The sequence below is a fragment of the Gastrolobium bilobum genome, unplaced genomic scaffold (assembly GCF_033153095.1).
Source record: "Gastrolobium bilobum isolate Gb01-03AN ecotype WA unplaced genomic scaffold, APGP_CSIRO_Gbil_v1 utg12474, whole genome shotgun sequence".
Taxonomy (NCBI): Eukaryota; Viridiplantae; Streptophyta; class Magnoliopsida; order Fabales; family Fabaceae; genus Gastrolobium; species Gastrolobium bilobum.
Window position 1 is genome coordinate 21,063 of NW_026895756.1, and position 26,257 is coordinate 47,319.

The window sequence follows — 26,257 nt, forward strand, 5'->3', positions numbered from 1 at the left end:
AACATCATTTCTCCAATCCAAATTTTCCAACACAAAATGAAAAATAAAGTGATCCAATTCTCACGAAATCTACTATAATTCTAATTTGAAATGTTCAATAAAAGCCACTGCTCCAAACTACCAGAAAAGAACTCATCATACTGCGAGCTAGGCATAAAATAAGACCACAAAGGTTTCACTTCTCGACAGTCCCTAAGAGCATGAAGGACTGATTCCCTCTCCACATTACACACAGAGCACACATCATCACCATTACCCCAGGCTGCAATTCTGCACTTTGTAAGAAGTCTCCCATGCAAAATTTTCCACATTAGAATTTTAATCTTTTGAGGACCCTTCCACTTCCATAGTAAAGACCACTTAGAATTATCAACATCTTCACTTCTATGATGGCTTGTTAACATATCATAAACTGCTTTCACCGAAAAGAAATTCGAGCCATGCAGGTTCCAAACTTTCTAGTCCGAGCCATCAGCGTCAGAAGGAGGAAGCACACTACGGAAACTGTCGACAATATCAGCTGGAAGGAACTCAGACATAGAAGCCAAATCCCACTCACCATTATGCTTAACCATACCCGCCACCTTCACGTCTGCTTCCCTTGAGGAAATACTCCTCGTGGCACACTCCTGGAGCCTAGAAGCTTGAGGAAACCATCTATCATACCAGAAACTAATACTCTTACCATCCCCAACTTCCCAAATAAGCCAATCTTCCATAATATACCAAATTCAGAAAATATTCTGCCAAAGATTGGAATCACCACCCCGCGCTACAAAAGGGCCACCACGGTTTCTACAAGCACCATACTTAGCGTGGAGAACCCGAGACCAAAGATGGTTAGGTTTATTCACATAATTCCAAACTAGTTTGGCAAGAAAAGAATCATTCATAATCTCCAACTTCTTAAATCCAAGACCACCATACATTTTAGGAAGAGTAATAGTATTCCAGCTAATCAAATGATGCTTCCTATGATCCTCCCTATCACCCTAGATGAAACCTCTTTGAACTTTCTCAATCTCTAAACAAATTGAAGAAGGAATCTTGCAACTTTGCATCTGAAAGTAAGGAACAACAGACATGACATATTGAGCCAAGGTGATCCTACCAGCTTGCGACAAACTTTGTTGATTCCACGCATTAAGTTTCGCTCTAATCTTATCAACAATTCCTGAGTAAGAATTTTTTGAGACCCTACCATGTTGCATCATAGTCCCCAGATATCTACCCACAATCTTCACATATTTAAAGCCACTTTTCTCAGAAATCCTTTGATGCATATCCTCTGGCATATTTCTTGAAAAGAAAACACTAGTTTTTTCAACACTCAATTTTTCACCTGAAATTTCTTCAAATAAAGACAGACATTTTAAAAGGACATCGAGTTACTCCTCCTTAGCCTCCATGAAAATAATCAAATCATCTGCAAATGCTAGATGTGAGATTTGAGGACCATCATTACCAACCCTGATAGTGTAACAGCCCGTTGTACACCGGTATTGTTAACATTAATTAAGATATTAAGCGCAGTTACAATCACAACAATTCATTTATAAAAATGCGAGTAAACTTTTTTCGTTATTACACAAGCATTTAAAACAATAAAAAGCGTAATAATTAAAAGTTATGACCATAACTGTAAACTCTTTGCGGAATACTTAATTAAACTACTTTTTTAACTTATTTTACTTATTACAAGTCACTAAGGGGTTCCCATAAACCCACTTAGCATAATTCTCACTTTTACGTTTTCTACCCTTCCGAACATGGTTCGGTTATTATTTTTCTGCGGACACACCGCACAAAACCAGTCCTTCATCTTTAGCTATATTTTTTTCTTACTTAAATACCTTTCCAATGAGCCATCACATGAGTCATTTCGATCTCGTTTTCTCCGGATATCACCGTTTGAAGTTGGACAAGCAAAACTGCCAATCAACCCCAAAACAGCTCCAAACATCCTTCACTCCACGAATTACTGCACAAAATCCAATCTACCAATTGCTATCAAATTTTTATACAACTAACTAGACACCTCAACTTTCAATTTGACATATCATACACTTAATTTGACTGAGAAACGAAGCGGGAATTAATTTCCCAAAAACTGCCAGAAACAGCCCCTGCACAGGTGCGTTCTGGACAGTCCGTGTTCATAGGCTTCTACAGGGCTGCATGTAACCCAGAAAGTTATCAAATTTTAACAAAATGTAGAGGACATCTCAAGCTTTAAAATGACGTATGATACGTTCCTATCGGACCTCTGTGGAGGGAGATATGTTCTCCCGAAGTTCGCCTAAATTCTGCCAATTCTACAGAAAATTCGTCAGAGTTTCCTTTGTTTTTACAAAAATTCCCAAGTTTGCAAATGCTTTCTAATACCTCAAATGTACCTAACAACCAATGGGTGGCACACACAAGGACCAACAATGCCTTGGGGTGTAACAGCCCGTTACGTACCGGTATTGTTAACATTAATATGATATTAAGCGCAGTTACAATCACAGCAATTCATTTATAAAAATGCGAATAAACTTTTTCCGATTATTACGCGAGCATTTAAAACATAAAAAGGCGTAATAATTAAAAGCTGTGACCGTAACCGTAAAATCTTGCGGAAGACTTATTTAAACTATTTGTATAACTTACTTTACTTATTATAAGTGACTAAGGGGTTCCCATAAACCCACTTAGCCAATTCCCAAACTTTACGTTTTTACCTATTCGGACATGTTTCACTCTTAATTTTTCTGCGACCAAAACGATCTCAACCAAACCTGCTTCACAGATTATATCTTTGTCTTACTTAATTCTCTTTTCTACAAGCTATCATATGCTCAATTCGGAGCTCATTTGCTCCTGTTATCGCCGTTTGAAGTTGGATCAGCAAATAGCCAAACAACCCCAAAAACAGCTCCGAACCACTCACCTTTCTCGATTTACTGCACTCGATCTATTCAACCATTTGCTCTCAAATTTTTATCCTACATACTAGACATCTAAAACTTCATTTTTATATATTGCACGCTTAATTTGACTGAGAAAAGAAGCGGGAATTAATTTCCCAAATCCGGTCCAGAATCTGCCTCAGGTGCAGGGGCACATGAGCAGTCCATGTTTCTCTATTTTTTCAGGCTGAAGATCAACCCAGTTTTTCCTAAAAATTTTACACAAGATAGGGGATATCTCAACCTTCAAAATGGCGTATGGCACGTCCCTATTGGACCTCTATGGAGGGATATATGCTCTCCCGAAGTTCGCCTAAAATCTGCCAATTCTACAGAAATTTTGCCAGAGTTTCCTTTGTTTTTCCAATAATCCCAAAATTGTAAACGATCATTTAAACCTCAAATGTACCTAATAAACACATGATAATACAGTAATAATCCAATGGGTGGCACACACAAGGACCAACAACGCCTTGGGGCACTTACAACCCAATCCAGTTTATAGTTATTACACAGTTTATACAATAGAGCTCACATTATATTTCTTGTTTCAATCACATAGGTCCCATTCACATGTAGTTTCACAATATAATCATGTAATCATAACTCTAACATAGGCCTAAAATCCTTCCATCTTTTACATCATGCCTCTATTACATTTACAACATACACTTAAATATTACAACTTACGACTTTACTTCAAATTGCCTTTTACAATATTACAACACCAATTACAAATTTAGACATAAATTTAAATGATACAAACTGCTAGACCTAGGCATGCCAACATGAACAATATGCCAAATACTGAAAATGTTCCTCTATCACCCTGCGGGCCTCTTACCCGCTGCTCCAACGCTACAGGTACATCCTGAAATAAATTCCCCGAGACAGGGTGAGATATACGAATATATCTCAGTAACCAAGAGGTTCTGGAGAAAACTCCACCCAATAGTTCACTTTGATGCATATCAATAGAATAAAACAACCACTTTGAAAATGGGATATAGCAAGGGATTTAGAGAAATGAGGAATATAAAGAAACAAACTACGACGATACGGGATGGTAACCCCAATTCCACGTACGCCCTGGGCATATATAAGCCTATGGGTATCATCCAAGGTGTGTTCACAGAAACCACAACCATGATGCCCAAACCAACCAAAACGCCAAAGACATTCCTAGTGTGCTCCTACCCGGATCACACACCATGACACGCAGTCAACTGGAACTCCCTCCTGGAGACCTATCCAGCGGAAGTCCGAAAATGCCCGAAGGCTAATAAAACTGTCTACTAGCCAGAGACTCGGTACATAAGTACCCATTGTAATAATGCATGCATGCTCATGTGTTCTATACTACTCATACACACTTCATACCGTTGCCATCAACTGGCAAGGTGGAACAGAAAAGGGGAACAAGCCCCAGTACCAAGAGGTTACCTGAAATATTGTTTCCACAAGCTCCGCAGCAGCTTATCCCTCCACTTGGTACACAGCAGAATGCCTACACAGAGGACATTCCTAATCACTCACAATTCAAACAATACATGCTACTTTACAATTACACATGCATTGCACCAATTACTTACCTCAATCCACTTGGTCCAAGACCAATGGCAACTCACTGAATCAAGATTCGGAATTCAAGTCAACGTACGGCAACCTATACAATTACGTACATCCATCAGTACGCGTCAAATAACATCAAAATGCAAAATCACAAAAATCCTCTCCATCCTCCCTTGATGGTTCGGCCATTCAAGTGTAAATTTGAGATTTATTTTTCTAAATTTTCTTTCTCATTTTGTTACGCCTCATTAGGTTGTCAATAGGCCAATTCAAGTGCTGGTTCGTCATTTTCGCGTCGGATTACATCAGAACGCGAAAATCGCAAAATCCCCCCTTTTCTCCTTGGAGGTTCGGCCATATAGGTGTTATTTGGGGATTTATTTTTCTAAATTTTCTTTCTCATTTTATAACACTTCCTTAGGTTGCTTAGAGGCTAGTTCAATCGTCGTTTTTCCGTTTTATGACATTTACGCATCGTTTTGCGAAATATTTCACTTTAGGCTCATTTAGGTCTCTAAACACAATTCATTTTTTCCCATTGATTCAAACACTTTCCAACCACAACACAACCCATCTAAGCACTATATAACTACACAAATCATCATCCAATTCATTTTTCAACATCAATTCCTTAATTTTCCTTTAAAGGCCAAGTTGTAACCTAGGGCAATTCTAGGATTTCCATTCACTTTTAATCACTCCACACCTCACACAACCACATTATATCATCATATAATCATACAACAACTCATTAATTAATTCCCAACAAAATTCCAAAACACAAAGTCATGACATTCCTCAAAATTTCTAAGTTAAATTTTCATAATTTTCATCAATAATTTTCATGGCATTTCTAGCTCTCACACATCATTCTAAGACATTATCATCTAATACACATTTTCCAATTGAGCTCTCTAACATCACCAATCACGAAATCAAGGTGTAGGGTTCATGAAAATAAACTACAATCAAACCATGTAAATGGGATGGAAATATACTCACAACCAAGGCTTGATGCTACCCCAAGACTCCTCCAAACAATGGAAGCTCAAATGACTCCATGAACCTCAAATTTCTCCAAAAATTCGCAGCTGTAAATGGGCAATAACTCACCAAAGAGAGGGTTTCAAGGGAAACTAATCGGTGGAACGGGTTCGGATGATGATTTCCATTGAATTTCAAGACAAGAATCGATGGATTCGGTGGAGAAACGACTAAGTTATGATGAAATCAAATTTTTGCACAATAAAGGGGATGGAGGGGCTGTCACCGTGAAGAAGAAGGAGGGGAGGAGAGAGAAAGTGTGAAGAAAAGGTGAGTTTGACTCACTTAAGTCACAGGCGGGTCCCACACGCATTTTAACTTTAATCAATCATCTAATTTCAACCACAAATTCATGACCTACGTATTTTTCTTGTTCATGTCATATTTTTCTTTCTAATACCTCAAATGTACCTAATAACCAATGGGTGGCACACACAAGGACCAACAATGCCTTGGGGCACTTACAACCCAACTCAGTTTATAGTTATTACACAATTCATACCATATTGCTGTTAGTATTTGGGTGTCCTAGAGATAATCTTATGATTAAATAAGTACAGAGATGTAGACCTTTTTAATATTGTTGCGAATAAATAAAAGCACTCTTTATCTTGTCTCATAATTCCGTCTCGATATTAATGTTAATATATTATGAATAACTTGATAAACCCCGTGGAATAAAATAGGTATCTCTTGAGTATCTGTGATGAGATCACAATCATGAGGATTCAAGAATACCAGATGTTTATTCCTAATTTTATGTTCCTAGTCTAGAGATACTGAGAATGGGGTCAGTAATCTCGGGTAAGACTAGCACGACTTATCTACTTGTATATGGATACAAGGTATAGACCTCATGTGCTACAGATATGGAGATGTCTTAGCTAAAGTCGTGGGTGGATCTATAAGGGTGTAGCTCGCACTGAACGGACCCACAAAGAGACTCTATGAGGAAATCTCACAGATAGTATCATTAGAGTAGTCTCTTCATATTTGGGTATGTCTTTCCTTAGACCAAAAGTTATCACTTAGACTGTGTTCTAGAAGGCATGCTTTGACTGTATACCTCGTCTGCCTGAAACATGGAGACTCCTAGGTATGCTCTTGGGCTTATCCTGATAGGGCACAGGGCTAAGGTGATAAGCTGAAGGAATTCGTCAAATCTCTGTGAGAGATTAGGTTATCCTTAAACCGGAGAAATCAGGATGACATTTACAGTGACTCGGTAATTTATGCATAGTAAAAGAGATCATAAGATGATCCGCCTTTAGAGTCAGTAAATTGAAGACTCCTTATTTCATATAAAGCTAACCCTAAACTGCAAGGGTTGATGCGTTTCCTTACCCTAGGTTTTATGGGAAGGTAACCGAGACGAAGGGACAAACATACGGCAACCAAATATGTTTAATAGGATGATCAAATCATTAATCTAACTAGTTCTGGGGCAACAAAGCATTGCTAGTGCTCTGTGTTGTCATTAGATGGGTTGTGGGCTTATTGGGCCCAAGCCCATTTATGTCAGTGGCTAAGTTGGACCTAATGGGTCACACACAAACACCTAATTGTCTAGATGCTCTAGCATTAAAGATATAGGGCCTAATAATAATTATTAGCCAAAGAAGTTGTTTGGAACTCCACCTAAAGGGGTGGAGGGCGCATGGATCATTGTAATGGGCTTGGATAGTCCAAGACATTACTAATTAATTTAATTAGTTAAATTAATTATCAAACATTTAAATTTTGAATTTTGGAATTCGAAATTTGAATTTTGAAATTTCGAATTTTGAATTGGAATTTCAAAATTTGAATTTAAAATTTGAAATTTGAATTTTGAATTTTGAATTTTGAATTTGAATTTTGAATTCGAATTTTGAAATTTGAATTTTGAATTTTGAAATTTGAACTTTGAATTTGAATTTGAATTTTGAATGTTTGAACATTTGAATTTGAATGTTTGAATGTTTGAATTCAAATATTTGAATTCGAATTAGAATTGCCTATGAATGGTTGTTTCATAACAAAAGGATAAGATGAGATCTTGTTGGAACAAATCACTAGTATCATGAGAGAATCTTTTGGACATAATCCAAGGCTATATATGGCGCTGATTTGGGCTGTTGGTGAGCAAGATTTGCTCATCAAAATCAGCTTCAGAAGATTCAGTCAGTTGGGAGAAAATCTGAGTGAGTTGATTCAAATTTGAATGCAACTACTCAGATGTATCTGGTCACCTTTTTGGGCTATATGGGGCGCACCATATAGCTGATCTTATGAAGATTTCTGATCAGAATTTTGAATAGGTTTTGAACCAATTCTCAAGAGAATATTCCAGGAGCCTGTTAGCAATTTTTGAAATTAAACAGCTCCACTTCTCTCTCTCCAATCTGGCGCCTAAAAAATCTGATCGGTATTTTATTTTAAATACTCTCATCTTATGCGCCTATGTGATAAGTTGTTCCTCCAAGGGTTTTTCTGAAAAGCCTAGCCTATTCTCTCCTTTCTCCTACGCCACTTGTGAAGCTTTCACATTGAGAGCTTCACTCTTTCAAACACTTTCACCTAGCCTCCATCTTCACACATAGAGCGCCCAGCAAGCCTCTTTGTGGTGATCATCTGGTGGCTTCACAAGAAGGAGTTCTTGCACCTAGACGAGTGGGTGGTGTGGATCAACATTAGAGGGTCGGAACCCTTCAGACCTGCCTTGATCATCTGGTGATTTCACGAACAAGGTAACATCATGCTTTCCTAAAGCATGATCTTGATGTGCATGTATGTTCCGCAAAGAAAAATTTTGTTTTTCCCTCTTGCATGCATCGGCCTTCAAGGCCATTTCAAACTTTCAATTGCTCACCTTATTTTTCCTTAACTTATTTCAATCACCAATGTCTATTTACATGCATTTTCTAAACATACATATAATCATAATCTTAAAATAGGCCTATTGCCCTTTCATCGTATTACACATGCTTCAAATTACACAAGGTCCAAATACAATCTTTACAATTATCCAATTACAACCTAATTCATAAATCTCCAAATGCTATAAAATACTTGTATCTAGACTTAGGCAAAATAGCATGAACAAATATGAACATAAACTCATCCTATAAATAAATACCATGTTCATGCCCTAAATCTAGTCTAGGCCCAATAACCATCAAAATGCAAAAGCATAAAGTCCTCCCACGACTCATCCTACGGTTCTTGCCCGCCGCTCCTGTGCCACTGCTACCTCCTGAAATAATGCCCCCAAGACGGGGTGAGATATACGAATATATCTCAGTAACCCAGAGGTTCTGGAGAATACTCTGCCCAATGGCTCACTTCGATGCATATAAATAATATAAAACAACATATTAAAAAACAGGATAAAGCAAGGGATTTAGAGAAACTGGGGATCATAGGAATATAAATTACGACGAAGCTGGAATGGTAGCTACCAATACCACGCAACGCCCTGCCTAATGGCTTGGCATATAAGCCTACGGGTCTCATCCAAGGCGTGTTCCAAGAACATCCAACCAAGGTACCCCTCCCATCCGTATACACCCGAGACTTCCTAGTGTGCTCCTATCCGGATCACACACCACGACCCTAGGTCAACTGGAACTCCCTCTTGGAGACCTATCCAGTGGAAGTCCAAAATGCCCGAAGGCAAACTGTCTACTGGCCAGAGACTCGGTACCTATGTACCAACATACATACTATATGCATGATCATGCTGTTCTACATTACTTACATACATTTCCTACCATCACCCTCAACAAGCATGGTGAAACACACAAGGGGATCAAGCCCCAGTACCAAGAGGTTACCTTAATAAGCCTCTCCACTTAGCTCCAAAGTAGTGTATTCTCTGAGCTCGTTACTCAAATGAAATGCCTACATAGAGGACATTCCCAATCACTTAAAACTCATACGAACATATGCAAGTTAACAATTATTCAAGCATTGTTCCAATCACTTACCTCAATCCCACTTGTCCAAGACCAATGGTAATCCACCGACTCATGGTTTGGGATTCAACTCAACGTACGACAACCTACAACAACCATGTACGAACAATCAATACACGACAATTCTATCAAATTACGAAAACGTCAAAAATCCTCGCATACACCATGTAGGTTCGGCCATTAAGGTGCAATTTTGTATTTTATTTTTCTAACTTTTCTTTATCATTTTCTTAGGCATCCTTAGGTTACCGAAAGACCATATCAAGTGCCGTTTTTCACTTTACGTCTTTTAAACGTCGTTTTGCTTAATATTTTGCTCTATGTACAATTTAACACTAAACACTACCAATTATTTTTTCGTTGATTTTCTAACTTTCCAACCACCACACAACCCATCTAATTTCCATTTAATTACACAACACATCATTCAAATAATTTTTCAACACAATTTCCCTACTTTTTCCTCTACATGGCCGAATTGCACCAAGGCAATTCCAAGAGATTTTCAATCCAATTTAACCACTTCACACATCATACAATCCCATTATATCAACCTGCAATCACGCCACAACTCGTCAATCCAATCCTAACACATTAATCCAATCCTAACACATTTTCAAAACTCAGTCTTGACATCCTAAAATTTTTCTAAGTTAAAATTTCACATTTTTCATCAATAATTTTTATTGCATTTATGGAAACTACAGATCATTCTAAGACAGATTCATGTACAAACATTTTCCATTTAAGCTCTCTAAACACATCAATCAACCAAGCCCTCTTTAGGGTTCATGAAAATAAATCATCAAATTAATCCATGAGAGGTGTTGAAATATACTCACAAGCTTGGCCTAGGACCCCTCCAAGTGATCTCCAAGCAATGACTTGAACACACAACTCCAAAATCACAAAAATCCCTCCAATTTTCGTGGCTGGTTTTGGCCCTTTTCTAAAAAATGAGAGGGTTTCAAGGGAAACTAATCTGTGGGTTGTTTTCGGATGATGATTTTCAACAACTTTGCTCACAAACTTTTCTTGATTCAGAGGTGTATTGAAGGAGTTATGAGGAAAAGAAATTTTGGAAGCAAATCTCCCATTCCATGGAAGGCAAGCATGGTTTGGAGGAGGAAGGAGGAGAGAGAAAAATCACATTTGTGGTGTTGTCCAAGTGGCAAGGTCCACTTAAGTGAGATAGGTCCCACATGCGATTTAACTTTAATCAATCACCTAATTTAAATCACTAATTCATAACCTACGTATTTTTCTCGTCCACGTCATATTTTTACTTTCTAAAAATATTGATTATATTTTCACGCTTATCCGTACAATTATACCGCAATATTTTACACCGGAAAAATCACTATTCATCAAAATTTTCGAAACTTGCCTATCCACTCGATTTTTTTGTTCTGAATCCATTTCCAGGATTATTTTTATCATCTGAGACCTTCTACTCAATTTTTATCTGCCTAGGGTTGCGTGTTGGTTAATTACCGTTTTGCCATTTCTTTGTATTTTGGCCTATTTTTCAAGATTTTCACTAATTATTCCTTTTAATTCTCATTTAATATTTTAATATTTGATTTAGAATTACGAGGTGTTATACATAGGTTTCAAGATACCACCACTAACAGCAGTATTTATAATATAGGTCAACTTCTCTATGGCCATTACAAATAGATATGGAGATAAGGGATCTCCTTGACGGATACCCCTAGAAAGAGTGAAATCTTCAGTTTTACCACCATTCTATAAAACATTAATTTTGGAAGATTTAACACAGCTCATAATGAGGTTGACAGTGTGCACATGAAGCGAAATTTCCTCTAAAGTTCTATGCAAAAAATCCCAACTAACTCTGTCATAAGCCTTGATCAAATCAATTTTGATAGCCATAAAAGTTTTTCTCCCTTTCATCTTATGCATATAGTGAATTAATTCCTGGACAATAATAATATTATCCTGAATTTGTCTATTCGGAACAAAAATCACCAGGAAAGGAGATATAATGAGCTCCATAACTGGTTTGAGCCTATCAACAATGATCTTGGACAAAATCTTGTAAACTACAGTGCATAAAGAGATCGGCCGAAACTAAGAGATAAACTTAGGAGAATTTGTTTTCGGGATCAAGACCAGAAGAGTTGAATTAATCTCAGCAACAAGCTCCGGCTTACTCCAAATCTTACTGATAACATCACAAATTTGAGTCCTTAAGAAAGGCCACTGCCGCTGAAAGAATATAGTTGGAAAACCATCATCACCAGGAGCCTTAAAAGACCCCATTTCACACGAAATTTTGGAAATTTCCTCCAACCCAGGAACTTGATCAATCTTTCCTTAAAATCAGACGGAATATTTGACCAACAATTTGGAGATGTTAACCATTTACGGTTGTGGGATTCTTCAGTAAACAGACTTTTATAGTAACTACAGACATGATTCCTAAGCTGGGAGGGATCCTCAAGCCAACAATTAGTATCATTACTCAGGCTATTTATTTTATTACAACTTCTGCGGACCACTGTCTTCAAATGATAAAATTTAGTGTTCTTATCACCATCCACGATCCAGTTATGACGAGATTTTTGAAACCAGAGAGACTCTTCTTGATCCAAAGTCACATTTAACTCCATTTGCAGATAACGTTCTAGATCTTGCAGCCGAGAAGAATCGTTAGCAAATCTATAATTCTGAACGTCTTGAATTCTATGGGTTAAATCCATCTTTCTCATATTGATGTTACCAAAAACTTCTTTATTCCACCGTTGGAGATGAGGAACAAATTGATTGATCATAGACACAAACTCCTCTCTTTTATTCCATTTCTCTTGCATCAGCTCATCGAAACTTGGATGCTCCAGCTAAGAAGCTATAAAGCGGAATGGCCTCTTCTGCCACACTTTAAATTTTGAAGAAAAATTCACAAGTAAAGGACTATGATCCGAAAGTATCCTGGGAAACACGCAAACTTCAGCCTCCTCAAAACACAATCTCCATCTCTGATTCGCACAAACTCGATCAAGCTTTTTGTAAACTCTATCCAAATGATTCCACTTTGGACCCTGCCAAGTAAAATGAGGACCAGAAGTGTTTAAGTCTTCCACATGACATCTATTAAGAAAATCAGAAAACCGATTACATCTTGCACTATCAGGATAGAATCCTCCTTTCTTTTCATTACTACTTCTAATCTCATTGAAGTCACCTAACATAAGCCAAGGAACATTAATGGAGTTACTAATATGAGAAATATCATCCCACATCACATGTCTTTCAACTTCACGGGGGCTAGCATAAACAGCAGTGCATAAAAATTCACTAGAATTATTCATTAGAACCTTTATATGCCACAACTAGGATGATTGGGAAATTCTTTGCACCGTAACACAGTTGGAGTCCCATATAGCCCAAATCCCACCAGGAAAACCCACCGCTTCCTCAACTAAAATCTGATCAAATCTAAGTTTCTTCATCAAACTTTTACTCTTAACGCTACTGGTCCGAGTCTCCATTAGCACCACCATGCAAATGGCATGTTTATCCACTATCATTTTAAGAGTTTGACCCAAATTAGATTTGGCCGCACCCCTACAATTCCAAGATAGCAAAGACTTCAACAAGATTTTTGAATTTTTACAGAGTGGGATTGCACCTGCGACAATTTACTGGAAAAAGACTTCCCTGCTCCTCGCTGACCAGATGATGCTTTACTTCTGCTAGAAACTGAAGCTGTCTTACTAGGCTTGGGATCCAGAGGCTTAGGATCTTAAGATAACACAATCACACTAAGGGATGGATCCCTACAAATTTTCTGAACCTTCGCAGATTCATCCAACGTACTCTCGTTCCCAACATTATCAGTATACATCATAACAGAACTCTCATGACACGGATTATCAATCGAGCCCAAATTGTTATTAATACTGTGCTGTATCTTCTTAGAACTTCCTATGGTATCCTTTGGAGTAGACTTTACCTCCATAATTGCATCCCCGACACCATCTCCCACCAACTTGAAAGCAGTTTCAGTCTCTATTAGTTGAACTCGTTCATTAACACCATGTTACCTATCTTTACCTGGACTCTTGGCTAGATCACGAACCCCATGTAGATTGTCCCCCCCAAGCCTATCTGTGCTCAACTTACCAGTATTGTGGTCCTCTTCCGTAGTCTCAGGTTTATTTGCTACAACAACTATTTTAATATTCTTCTCTTCATTACTTCTTTGTATGCTATTATCGGACTTCCTTTCCACATGTTTTCCGTTTTTTTCCTCGAAACTACCATCCAAGGACCGAAATTAGGTTGATTAGTCTCCACAGGAATGCCAGCATGCTGCATATACTATCCAGAATTGTATTATTCAAAGACACCTCTCCATTGGTCACAGTCACAGGTTCCTTTGGAGCATTGGGGAAAAGCTCTGTTCTATGCCCATATTTCCCACACTTGTAACATATTAAATGAAGACCTTTATACTCCACCTGCTTATACCTTCCCTCTACATAATAAACAGACTTTAGTGGCTGGCTAATATCCAGTTCTACGCAAATCCTGGCAAATTTTCCCCTGGCCAGGTTGGTTGATGCTGCATCCAGTCGAATGAACTTCCCCAACCAATTACCAACACTCTGCATCAAGGGAGTATTAATATATTCCACAGGAAACCCAGGTAGACGGACCCAAGCAGTGATCTTACTAATGGGGGAGCTAAACGCTTGAAAATCGGGCTCCCATGATCTGATGAACGAATAATGATCAAAAATTAACCATGGCCCAGCAGCTAAAACAAAATTCATATTTTTTTTTGCTTCAAACCTGACTAAGAAAAAATCATTCTCAATGTCTGTAACATGAATTTTCCCATCTCTTTCCCACATATTCTCCAAGTGTTTCTTCATGAAATTTATTGAAAGTTTTTTCCCTAGCAGTTTGACAATCAACGATTTCTTCCATGGCTTCCAAGCTGTCTTTTTGAAACTGTCCGAAAGCTTGAAGTTCGGAGAACCATCCTTGCGAAACTCCAAAGTGACATCCTCCAAAGATAGAGCCTTTTTTCGTTCATCTACAGCCCCATCCTGCAGCAGCATCTCAGCATCATCCTCCTCTTCCGAATCGGTCTCCGATCTCCGTTCTCCATTACTTCTCATAAGGATCTCCTTGAAACTTGACTGACCATCCATCCAAGTTTCATCTTTAGGAACCCTCGAAATATTATTTGAGAAGGAACCATCGCCCTTGTACTTTTTGTTACTTCTTTGAAGGTTGTCCACCTCCTCCGATGTTAGATCTCGAGAAGTTGACGGTTGCATGATAAGAACGTAAAGAAAACCCTAGGGATACTAGGAAACCCAGAATTACAGTTTACCCCAATCAAACCTTTTTAAATTTGAGGGACGAGGCAGTAGATTTGTATATATTTGATCTTTACGTGATATTGGAGTTTTTCCAGTGTTTTTCAAAAATTAAAATAAATGAAATAATCTCAACTTATATATATTTTAATTTAAAAACATAAAACCATGCCTTTCCATATCATTAATTAGTTACCTTATTGCTACCCATGTCATCTTGAGACTCTTTAAATTCCCATCTTCTCGTGTCTGTATAATAATATAACCTATAAAGTATAAAGTTTGGAATTACTACGAAACAATGCTTAGGAATAATATATATTATTAAAAATTTATAGAAATTACTTTTACTTAGATGTATAAAAAATAATTGAGAAATTAAAAATTAGAATACTTTTTAGCCAGTTCCTAGATTTGGGCTAAATAATGTCTAATGTGTATATAGGGCAATAAAATCACAACATCATGTGAAGCACCTCTGCGTAACTCTATATTCTCTCTCTCTCCTCTTCCTGTCTCTCAGTCCCTTTCTTAAGGCAAGTTCTCTTTCTTTCTTTTTCTCTCTGTATCTGCTTCTCAGTGTTTTTTCCCCATTTTGTTCGATTTGTAGTGTGTGCTAAGATGCCAAGATTTCGATGAAATATTTGTGCTCGTTGTTGGAAATAGGAGATGCCCTTTTGCCGTGTGACAATTTCTGTTTACCACTCTTTGTTCTACTCACTCGTAGATTCAGGTCTTGAATTGGGTATCTGAATCTTTCTTGTGTTTGGTTGAGTAAGAGATGAAGTTTGACTTTTTATGCGATTTGCACTTGGGTTGAGAAAGCCCCACGATTTTATCCATTAAAATCTTGATATAATGTGAATTGGGTTTTGAAAAGAAATTGGAATTGATGAATATTATGTAGCTTTTTTATTTTTCTTTTCTTTTCTTTTCTTTTTTTTGTGGGAAGGAGGGGAGTGTTGTTGAGCTTCAGATGTGAACATTGTAATGCATGCCCAAATGTGAGTAGAGAACTGTTGGGGTTTGATCATTGATGCTACTCTTAAATTAGAAAGAAAACGAAAAAAGAAAAAGAGCTATTGACTGTTGATCATGATTTTTTCTTTCTTTTATCTATTTCTATAGGTAATTTGCAATGGCTGAACCTTCCAAGGTCATTCACGTCCGAAATGTGGGGCATGAGATATCTGAAGTAAACTCTCTCTCTCTCTCTCTCTCTCTATATATATATATATATATATATATATATATATATATATATATATTTGTGTGTGTGTGTGTGTTTGTACTTGTCATTTGTTTTTGTATAATGATCATGACTTTACCATGTCTCAGTTGCACTTGCTTTAGCTCTGTTATGGCCTGAATGGTGATTTCTGTGATATTTACTCTTGTCCGGGAAAGGATGTAAATTTTTTAGACCCGGCTTGTAATTAGTTCTATATTTTCTGTTTCTGTTATTGATTGTAACAGTTTTAGTTAGCACTAATCTGGATTCTATATATAGACTATTTCTTGCCCACTGAACCTTCCATCTTATTTAACGGGCATATAAAACAAAGATGGATAGTATTAACTTCTGTTACAAGAGAGTTCTGAATGGTTTAAGGAAATGGCACCAGCCCTATTCATTATACATAGGATTTAAAATCACTAAAAAGGGAAACAAAGAACCTACAAGTCAAACCAAATTTAATCAAATCAAGCTAATAAATTACAGATACATAATCCCTAAAATTATGGGATCTATTTCCTAAAATAGAAGGTACTATTCAACAACTTCAAAGTTGCTTGTTCTCTTCAACATTAATGACTATATTTATAAAAGGAAGCTGCAAGATCATGTCAGTAGGGAAAATTCTGGTAACAAAATAAATATACATAATTGTTAAAGCTTTGCATAGCCAGTTTCACAAGTTGTTTAATATTACTGCACGGTTGCCTCTCTCTCTCTCTCTATATATATATATATATATATTTCCTCTATATTTTGGAGTATAGACATGATAAATTTTTTGGGGCAACTCCGGTTTCTATCTTATCAAATGGAAGAACATTCCTACTACCCCCAAAGAAAATCTATGACCGTTTCTTTAAATTCTGAAGATAAACTTAGTATTTTCTAAATATTCCAGAAATACACTAGGGAAATGCAAAAGCAAATGGCATTGGTTACAGAATTTGTGTAAATAATTCTCATATATGAATTAAGTGCTTTTTGTGGGATTGGAGTCTGCAACAAGATATATTTGTCGATCTGTTGAGTACCACAGTCCAAATGAAACAATAATCTTTCGAGGGAGTTTTGGGTGTAAGGTCAAGAAAAAAAAATCTATCTTTGGTAGGAGAATAGATAAGAAGAACTAATAACAATACACACCATAACAATCCAAAGTCTAAAATTGCCTTTCAGGAGTAAAATACAAGGGTACGTATGTATTTATGGCTATAAGAGGGTTTATAGTAACATCTTCTAAAGGATGAATTGCTATTTCAAGTTCTAGTCGCCATATTCCTTGGGGCATAAAGTATTTGAACGTAAACAATCAGCACTGTTATGTTTTCCTGTTTGCTCTTTTTCTTGGGGTGAGAGGGAGAGGCAATGGTGTTCTATTGCAGTACATTGATTTGTAGAATTGCTGCTGACATGCAAACAAATCATTTTTATTCTTTAAGAGGAATCAATCTGCAATTGCTATTGTTCCAATTATTTGTACTTTACATCCTTCAAATCATTTCTCTTTCCCCCAAAGAAAAAAGAATTTGTTAAGGACTGATGAAACAAGATAAAGGATGGGCAATTTTCTCAAAAAGTGAAAGAGAAACTAAAAAAAAAAAAGAAGCATTAATGGACAGTCTACAGCACTAGAAAATCTAACTTAGAATGTCCTTAAAAATCCAATAATGTTAAAAGTGCTTGGGTGCTTGCTTAAGTCAAATTAGATTCCCTCTTGATATGTCAGGTGTGAGCTCTGCTTAAAGAAGATGTGGGCTGAACACAAAAGATGAGCTGGTTGAACAATTCTGTCTCACATTAAGCTCCGAGTTTTCAATTCTCTTCAATGATTTATAAATTTTAACTCTTCTGGATGCAGAATGATTTGCTTCAGCTATTTCAGCCTTTTGGAGTCATAACAAAGCTTGTGATGTTACGTGCCAAAAATCAGGTTTTCTTCTTGCCTTCAAATGAAACTTTCTGTTTTCCTTAGATTCTTAGAATTTAAGGCTGAATGATTTTATTGTTTTCTTTTATTTGTACAATCTGTTGTCTTTGTAGGCTCTTCTCCAAATGCAAGATATTCCTTCTGCAGTTAATGCTTTACAATTTTATGCAAATGTTCAGCCAAGCATAAGGTATAAAACTATAAATAGATTGTTCATTTCTTTTTTAAATCTTTATATTATTGCCTTGAACAATATTTGATAACTTAATCCTGGACATGCTAGTTAGAGATTTGGAAAGCATGATTCGTTCCCATTGATTTTAAGAAATCACTCTACTTTTTGTAATTATCTTTTCTGTTTCATTCTAGGGGGAGAAATGTTTATGTCCAGTTTTCCTCACATCAAGAATTAACTACAATGGATCAAAGTCAAGGACGAGAAGATGAGGTTAGCATTTTTTTTTAATTGGAAAATATATTCCTCAACTTGTAGATTTTGGAAAAACAGAGAATTGATCAGCCCTTTTTTTTTTGGAATTTGTACTTTTTATTTTTTATATGATGTTTCCCCCTATAACATTTATATTATTATCTTAGTTCTTAGACTTTCAATTGTAATGGGTTTAGTGTAAATTGTTATGTTCTGTATTTTCTGTCTCTTTATCATGAACTTCTCTATTTATTCTCCTTTCTCTCTATCTCTTCTCCTTCTCTATGCTGTCTACTGTTGGCGACTCTCTGGATGCACAGCCAAATCGAATTCTTTTAGTTACGGTTCATCACATGCTGTATCCTATAACAGTGGATGTACTACAACAAGTGTTTTCTCCCCATGGATATGTGGAAAAGATTGTAACCTTTCAGAAGTCAGCTGGTCAGATTCTCTCAGTTTTCTTCCTTTCTCTTTCTTTCTTTTCCTATTAATCTTTTGTATTTGGGGCTTTAACTGGATGAATTGTGGGCATATTTGGTTCAGGCAATCATTTATTTTGAAATATAAAAATATTTTTCGTTCTATTTTTAGATAAATAGGAAGATGATAGAATTATTAATGGAATTATGTTTCTTGTTTTTACTGTGTCATGGAATGCTTCACTTTTTTGTCAGCACAATATACAACTTCATATGATTAGATATGAGGAGGTGCCACTGCATTTATTTTTATGGATGAAGATTATTGTTATATTTGATTTATGCATGTTTAGTGTGTGTGTGTGTTCTACTATTTGTTTCATCCTGTGTTTGAAAAATTGTGTAGGCTTTCAGGCTCTCATCCAGTATCAATCCTGTCAAAGTGCTGTTACTGCCAGAAGTACACTTCAGGTTGTTGTTTTACATTACGTGTAGCTTAGGGTTCTACTTTGATTGTTAATTTTGATATTGTTTTTCTGAAATGATGATCGTACTTCTGGAAATTTATAGGGACGCAATATTTATGATGGTTGCTGTCAGCTAGACATTCAGTTCTCAAAGTAGGTTAAATTTATTACTGCAATTTCATCAAATAATGTTTTCGTGATTTAGAGACTTATGCTATGCTACTGTGCTGGCCCATTTTGTATCCCTCCATCTTTGTGTCTTTTCGTTTATTCTTGGACATTAATTCATGTTGATTGCAGCCTTGATGAACTACAAGTGAACTACAACAATGATCGTTCAAGGTGATTCAGTCAGTTCTTTTTTCTTTTTTTCTTTTTTCACTTCTCAATCCCTTTTTTAACATCATATTCATTGTTGCTGAGTTTATTCCTCACGTTCCACAGGGATTTCACAAACCCAAATTTGCCTACAGAGCAGAAAGGCCGATCTTCACAAGTATGTTCTGTGTGATTCTTTACTTTAACTATTTATGAACCAAATCTTCTTGTTGATCTTTGTCAAGTCCATTCTAATGCTTTTTTTTTTGTTTCTTTCATCCTTCATCTTCTATGAAATAGTCTGGATATGGTGATGCAGGAAACATGTATGGGGTTCAAGGTTCTGGAGCCAGAGCAGGTGTGAAATATTTTAAATTGCTTTGGTTGGTTTGCTTAATTTGTCTTAGTGTGCTAATTTATAATGTACTAATATTTTTCATTTTCTTTTTACAGTTGGATTCTCACAGGTGGGTACTTTTCAAGCTAAGTTGAACTCTCCAATAGCGGTTGTTAATGCACAGTTGAATATATGAGGAACTTTTTATCGGTTTGCATTTTATGAAAAGTAGCATTTGAGATGTCTAATGGTTTGTGTCTCTTTTATTTAATTTTTAATTCTTTCAAAATTCTGAATGTGCTAAATACGATGTTTTCCTTATTGTAGCCGACTAACTGTCAGAATTTGAGTTTGCCTATCTTTAGCAAAATAAATTCATGATCTGGCTTTATGTTTTATTTGGTTTTTGTTTTTATTCAAATTAAGGTTTTGATTGGGAGAGGGAGGAATTTGCTGGGCTTTTTCCTTTGTGAAGTGTGCGGGAGTTTTTTTCCATTTTGTGATAGATGACATTATATTATGAACCCATTACTACTATGACTTTTTTGTTTATAATATGACTGTTCATATGCATGTAAGTGAACCTTCTTTTCTTCATTTATATTTAGTGCATGTTTTGTTTAGCTCAAATTTTTTTTCTTAGTAAGATATTGATTAAAAGGGGGCGAACCGGAACAGTGGTAAAACTGTTCTTTTATGACTGAAAGGTCATGAGTTCGAATCTAGAAAACAGCCTCTTTGCAATTATGCAAGGGTAAGACTGCGTACAAGGATTTCCTCCACCCCACGCTCGCCAGTCGGGTTTAACGGAGAGTGGTTTTTTAGTAAGATATTGATTATAAGCAATTTTGAATACAAAATAAGCTAATCCTAACTCATACTTATTAATTTGTTTTGAATTATAGATGGCCAATGCTGCAGCAATTGCAGCTGCCTTTGGGGGAGGTTTACCTCCTGGAATAACTGGAACAAATGACAGGTGTACAGTTCTAGTTGCAAATCTCGATCCCGATGTAAGTATGTTGACTTGAAATTTCTGCCTTCTGCTAGAAAGTACTTTACCTTTTTTTGAATATTTGGCTTGAAATTTGTTCATTTCAGAGAATAGATGAGGATAAACTATTCAACTTGTTCTCCATTTATGGGAACATTGTCAGAATTAAACTTCTCCGAAATAAACCAGATCATGCACTTATCCAGATGGGAGATGGTTTCCAAGCTGAATTGGCAGTACACTTTCTGAAGGTTTGTTTCATGTATACCTTGCTGATTATGAATCTTTAGACTTGATCTCGTGGTATCTTTACTAATGTGAGAAGTTATTGTTGTCTGTTATAGTTGTACCTGGAGATAATCAGTGTATTTGTTATTTACGTTAGAAGATATTAGGGTTATTAGTCTTACTGTTTTTGGGCTTGGGCTTGTACAAGTAGTACTTGTACTTCACCTAAGTACTGGTGTCATCTACTTTGAAGGGCTTGTTCTTTTTGCAGTCTTGAGTTCATAGAACTATTTGTATATTCTCTCTTTTGATTACCTTTGAAATCAAATTCGGTCTTTATCCTAATAGTGAAGAAGCTATGTCCTTTCTGCTGCTGAAAAAAAAAAAAAAACTTTTGGAGAAAACCATCACTTTTTCCTACCTTTCTCTTTGTGCTCCACCCCTCCTCTTTCCCGATGGCAGCAGCCCTTACGTGTGGGGATGCTTCCCGTGGTGGCTAATCACCCGACACCCTGGGTTGTGCTTCCTAAGTGCGTGTGGGTTTCTTCAATGGTTGGATCTGGTGAATGTGGGAGGCCTCAATAAGGCCTGAGTGCTGGCGTCTAGGGAAGTTTCTGGCCTGATCTGTGTTTGCTGGCAGTTTTTCAGCGATGTTTGATGTTGGTGCAGGGTTTTCAGAGGCTGGTTTGGTGCTTTTTCCTTGTTGTTTGTGGTGCTTTCTTTCATGTTTGGTTTCTCAATTTTCTGCCAGATTCTTCTATCCCCTGTGCCTGATGGGCTGTTATTCTAATTCTGCTCTGCCTTCCTTTCATCTTCTCCTGTTGCCGACTTTTTCTATACTTTCTGTCTTTTGTTTTTCCTTGCTAGTTCTGATGGCATTTTGTTGTGTTGCGTGTAAATAACAACCAAAACTTGTTATCAATAACTAATGTATGATGAGTAAGAGTACTATCCCAGTATCCCACAGAGAAAATTAACAAAGTATGTCCAATGAAATCATCTCGCTAGTGGTTGCTTGAAGAATGTAAAACAAATATATTAATGGATGGTTGGAAGCGTTGCGTGAAGGTGTAAACCAGTAAAAATAAGCACTAAATGACCAAAGTTGATGAAGAAATCAAAGAATGAAGGGTTTGGGCATCAATTTTCCCATTAGTGCAAATGCTGCCAGAAATGCTATAGCTATTGCTAAATCAACATCAACATCAACCAGTAACCAGAACGCTAAGAGTTGCAAGTTTTTCCAACAAACTTACATTTAATATTTCCGATTCTAATTTTAGCATATTCCTATGAAAAAGTGAAAGCGAAAAAGCAATTCAAGTGCTGCTTCCAATAGGTTATGTGAGGTAAATCCATTCCTGTGATTTACTAAGTGCCTATTTGGCATGTCTTATTTTTAGCTTCTCTTCTCCTTAAAAGCCGAAGCTTAACCAAACATAATTTTATAAAAGCTCTTATCATAAAGAGCTTTTTTGTTATAATGAAAAAAAAGCTAAAAGCTCCTAAGAGGAACTTTTTTTTAATATGTATGCCAGCTTTTTGGAGTCGTAATATTTATTTTATAGTTTTACCCTTATTTTAAACTTGTATTTATAAATTTTATCCATTACCCTAATAATCCATCCTGATAACAAATTATTTTATTTTTCCTTCTTCAAAACCATCAGAACAACTTTATATAATAACCAATCAGTTTTTAGCTTTATTTTTTAAGCTCTTTTTTGTTTTTAACTTTAGCTTAAAAATAGCTTTTAGCTTAAAAAAAGATGTGCTAAAAAGCCTCTAAATTAAGTCCTGAACAACCCAACCAACTCGCACTTCTCAATATCAGTCTAGATTCAATTACTTTCCAACAAATCAAAACCACTTAACCTTGCTTATATATGCCCTGTAAATATGCAAAGCTTTTCAATAAGAACAATATTAAACAAATTGAAATTATTGACAAAAGCATCCAGGATAGTGCTACAACAATGGGTACTTTATCCATATAATCACAAAAAGCTTTGCTCATAACTACAAAGCAAGATACTAAAAGTAGCAGCATTGTCTCCAAAGTCAAGTACAACTAGTACAACTTAGAAATGAGATGAAAAGAAGTAAAAGAAATCAGCTCAATGTCCAGGAGGGGAAGCTTCCAGCAAGCATCATCAAACGCTCTATCTTCATCTATTGAGAGTTTCTCCTCTAATACAGCAAAGCCAATGTCCTTCCCCGTTCTCTTGTCAGCTGAGATGTAAGCCAACCGAGACACCCATGGAGCCTAATGTTGACTTAGGCATTAAAGATAGGTAAGAGGTGGATTGCTTTTATAGTTAGTTTGGTCAAGCAATTTATGCATTCGCTTAAGAAGAAGCTTCTTGATGCAATCTATAGGGTCTTAAGGTATCTTAAGAGCACGCTAGGTAGGGGATTGTACTTCAAAAAGGGGGAGTAAAGTATGGTTGAAATCTAAACTGATGCAAATTGGACAGGTTTATCGAAGGATAGTGATAAGAACCTTGGGATGCACCACCCCAAAAGCTAGCTCAAAGGGTGGGAGTCCAAGTCCACATTAGTTGCCCATATCAATGTGGGACTCCAAGTCCCATACCTTACAAATGGGTCTTAACATTCCACCACGCTCCGCAGTTCCGGCGCCCACGCGGGCTGGCTTTGCGCTAGTCTTTTACTAGCCTCGGGCGAACACTGCAATGCTGGCGTCACCACCCGCGCCGTTCAATTGCAACCGGGAGACATAGTAGAAGGCTCTGATATCATTTGATACGAACCTTGGGATGCACCACCCCAAAAGCTATCTCAAAGGGTGGGAGTGCCCAAGGCCTTATAAACCCCACATTAGTTGCTCATACAATCAATGTGGGACTCCAAGTTTCGTACCTCCTTGCAAATGGGTCCTAACAAATAGTGTGGGGAAACTTGGTAACCAAGAGAAGTAAGAAGCAAATAGTGGCTGCTAGGAGTAGTGCTGAAGCAGAATTTCGAGGATTAGCTCATGGTGTTTGTGAGGGAATATGCTTATGAAGGCTTCTTGATGAATTGATGATCTCCTATTCTCTACAAATAAGGCTGTATTGGGATAACAACGAAGCAGTCAATATTTCTCATAATCCTTTTCATCATAATAGAACAAAGCACGTGAAAGTTGACCACCATCTCATCAAGGAAAAATTGGATGATGGAAGTGTGTGTATAACAGTTATTCCCACCGTAGAGTATATTCTTACCAAAATCTGACACAAACTAACCTTTGAAGATTTGATATGCAAGTTGGGAATGATCAATCTATACATCCCACCTTGAGAGGGAGTGTAGAAAATCTTGTACTTTATTCTAGGAATCCTTTAAATTAATTCTGTCCTATAGAGTGAGATGATATTTTTATCTCTACTTTTTATTCAAAAGTCATTTACTGCTAAAAATGTGTGCATGACTTTTTCTAGGTTCATTATTGATTTTACTGGTGTTTTTTGGCATGCAATATCGATTCTTTCAAATGACTGCTATTGATCCATATTTTTGAGATGGTGGCATTAAACACGTGGTTGATAAAAACTATGGTTGTAATATCTAATTAGCTAATATTTTTTTGTTCTTTAAAAAAAGACAAGCTGATGTTATAAAGCTCTTGCTATGTGCACGGTCCACTAAATCTGTTGTGTGGGTCTATATTAGATAGTATTCCATTTGCAAGAGTCTGATTCCATGAATCGAACATGTAATCTTTGGGTCACGGTGACCACACCAAGTCTATTGTGTCAAGGCTTCTAGTCAATTAGCTAATATTTTCGAATGCAATCAAATATTGAATAAATTAAACATTATAATTTGAGAAAGTAGAAAATGGAGAATAGTTTCATTAAGACTGGATTGCTTTGCATTGAGATGATGTGAGAGTGCACATTACACAGTATCCGTGTTGGATCCATTAGTCATCTAAAAAGTATTTGGGTTTCTTTGATATATTTATTCTACCTTTATTATCATTGTGGCCTGCAAATTAATGTGTGTTTCTTCTGCTCTAGTGTTAAGCTGGTCACTAAAATCATTTCAATTTGAAATACAGGGAGCCATGTTGTTTGGGAAGCGATTGGAGGTCAACTTCTCAAAGCATCCAAACATAACCCAAGGTGCTGATACACATGAGTACGTGAATTCAAATCTCAATCGATTCAATCGTAATGCTGCTAAAAACTATCGGTATTGCTGCTCACCGACCAAGATGATTCACTTGTCCACCCTCCCACAAGACATCACTGAAGAGGAGATTGTAAGCCTCTTGGAGGAGCATGGAACCATTGTCAACAGCAAGGTCTTTGAGATGAATGGTAAAAAGCAGGCTCTTGTTCAGTTTGAGACTGAGGAGCAGGCTACTGAAGCCCTTGTGTGCAAGCATGCAAGCTCACTTTCTGGCTCAGTTATCCGCATCTCCTTTTCGCAGTTGCAAAATATTTGAGGCTTTGGTAAGGACTTAAGGGAAAGCAGTCTTTAGGGACAAGGAATTCTAAATCTGGGAAGGAAAATATTTATGCAGATAATGCCATCTTCATTGTCTTGTAATGGTGTCTCTTTGCTTGCTAGTTTACTTATAAAAACTGCTCTTGACGTTTTCTCTTTCAATCATTTTTGTCTTCTCATCACGGTTGCCTCTACTAGATCTTTAGGTTGCTAACATAATGTTGTGGGGCAAGATTTATGATTGCAGATAGATGAAAGTCTTGAAGAACTGAAAGGGGAAAATGACTACCTTTTTCAGAGTTGAGGGATTGGCTTGTGGTTTTATAATTGTTGTATATGTTTTTGTAATTCAGGCTAAGTAGTAGGCCTCTCTGTTGTATTCTCAATCCATATCAAAATTTTCTTGTCCCACTAAACAAGAAGCTAAATATTTGTTTTTGGTTTATTATTGGTCTCTCTGTACTCTCGCTAACTAGTTTGGGATAAAAATGTGATGTCGATGGTGATTAGTAACTCTCATCTAGCTACATATATCTTTCTTCCTTGCATGTAA

At 36.7% G+C, this 26,257-nt stretch overlaps 2 protein-coding genes across 3 annotated transcripts; one reads left to right on the forward strand and one right to left on the reverse strand.

Moving 5' to 3' along the window:
* Window positions 1–458: 458 nt before the first annotated feature.
* On the reverse strand, window positions 459–12,249 carry LOC133295655 (uncharacterized). The gene is made up of 6 exons (XM_061494499.1): window positions 12,084–12,249; window positions 11,713–11,862; window positions 11,381–11,589; window positions 11,146–11,272; window positions 1,004–1,342; window positions 459–712 (listed from the first exon to the last, which is right to left on the reverse strand). Exons 1-6 carry the CDS (start codon window positions 12,247–12,249, stop codon window positions 459–461), a joined length of 1,245 nt encoding a protein of 414 aa, XP_061350483.1.
* Window positions 12,250–15,298: 3,049 nt separating this feature from the next.
* On the forward strand, window positions 15,299–26,240 carry LOC133295651 (polypyrimidine tract-binding protein homolog 3-like). Of its 2 annotated transcripts, none has more exons than XM_061494492.1 (15): window positions 15,299–15,416; window positions 16,009–16,075; window positions 17,979–18,050; window positions 18,161–18,237; window positions 18,417–18,495; window positions 18,798–18,921; window positions 19,306–19,370; window positions 19,470–19,519; window positions 19,667–19,708; window positions 19,811–19,862; window positions 19,985–20,042; window positions 20,138–20,151; window positions 20,927–21,034; window positions 21,123–21,266; window positions 25,313–26,240. In XM_061494492.1, the coding sequence occupies exons 2-15, from the start codon at window positions 16,019–16,021 to the stop codon at window positions 25,700–25,702; spliced, it is 1,332 nt and encodes a 443-aa protein (XP_061350476.1). In that variant the 5' UTR covers window positions 15,299–15,416; window positions 16,009–16,018; the 3' UTR covers window positions 25,703–26,240. The 2 variants fall into 2 exon arrangements, with proteins under 2 accessions (XP_061350476.1, XP_061350477.1); XM_061494493.1 differs by lacking the exon at window positions 15,299–15,416 and adding an exon at window positions 17,847–17,896 and having other exon boundaries at window positions 16,010–16,075.
* The last annotated feature ends 17 nt before the right edge of the window (window positions 26,241–26,257 follow it).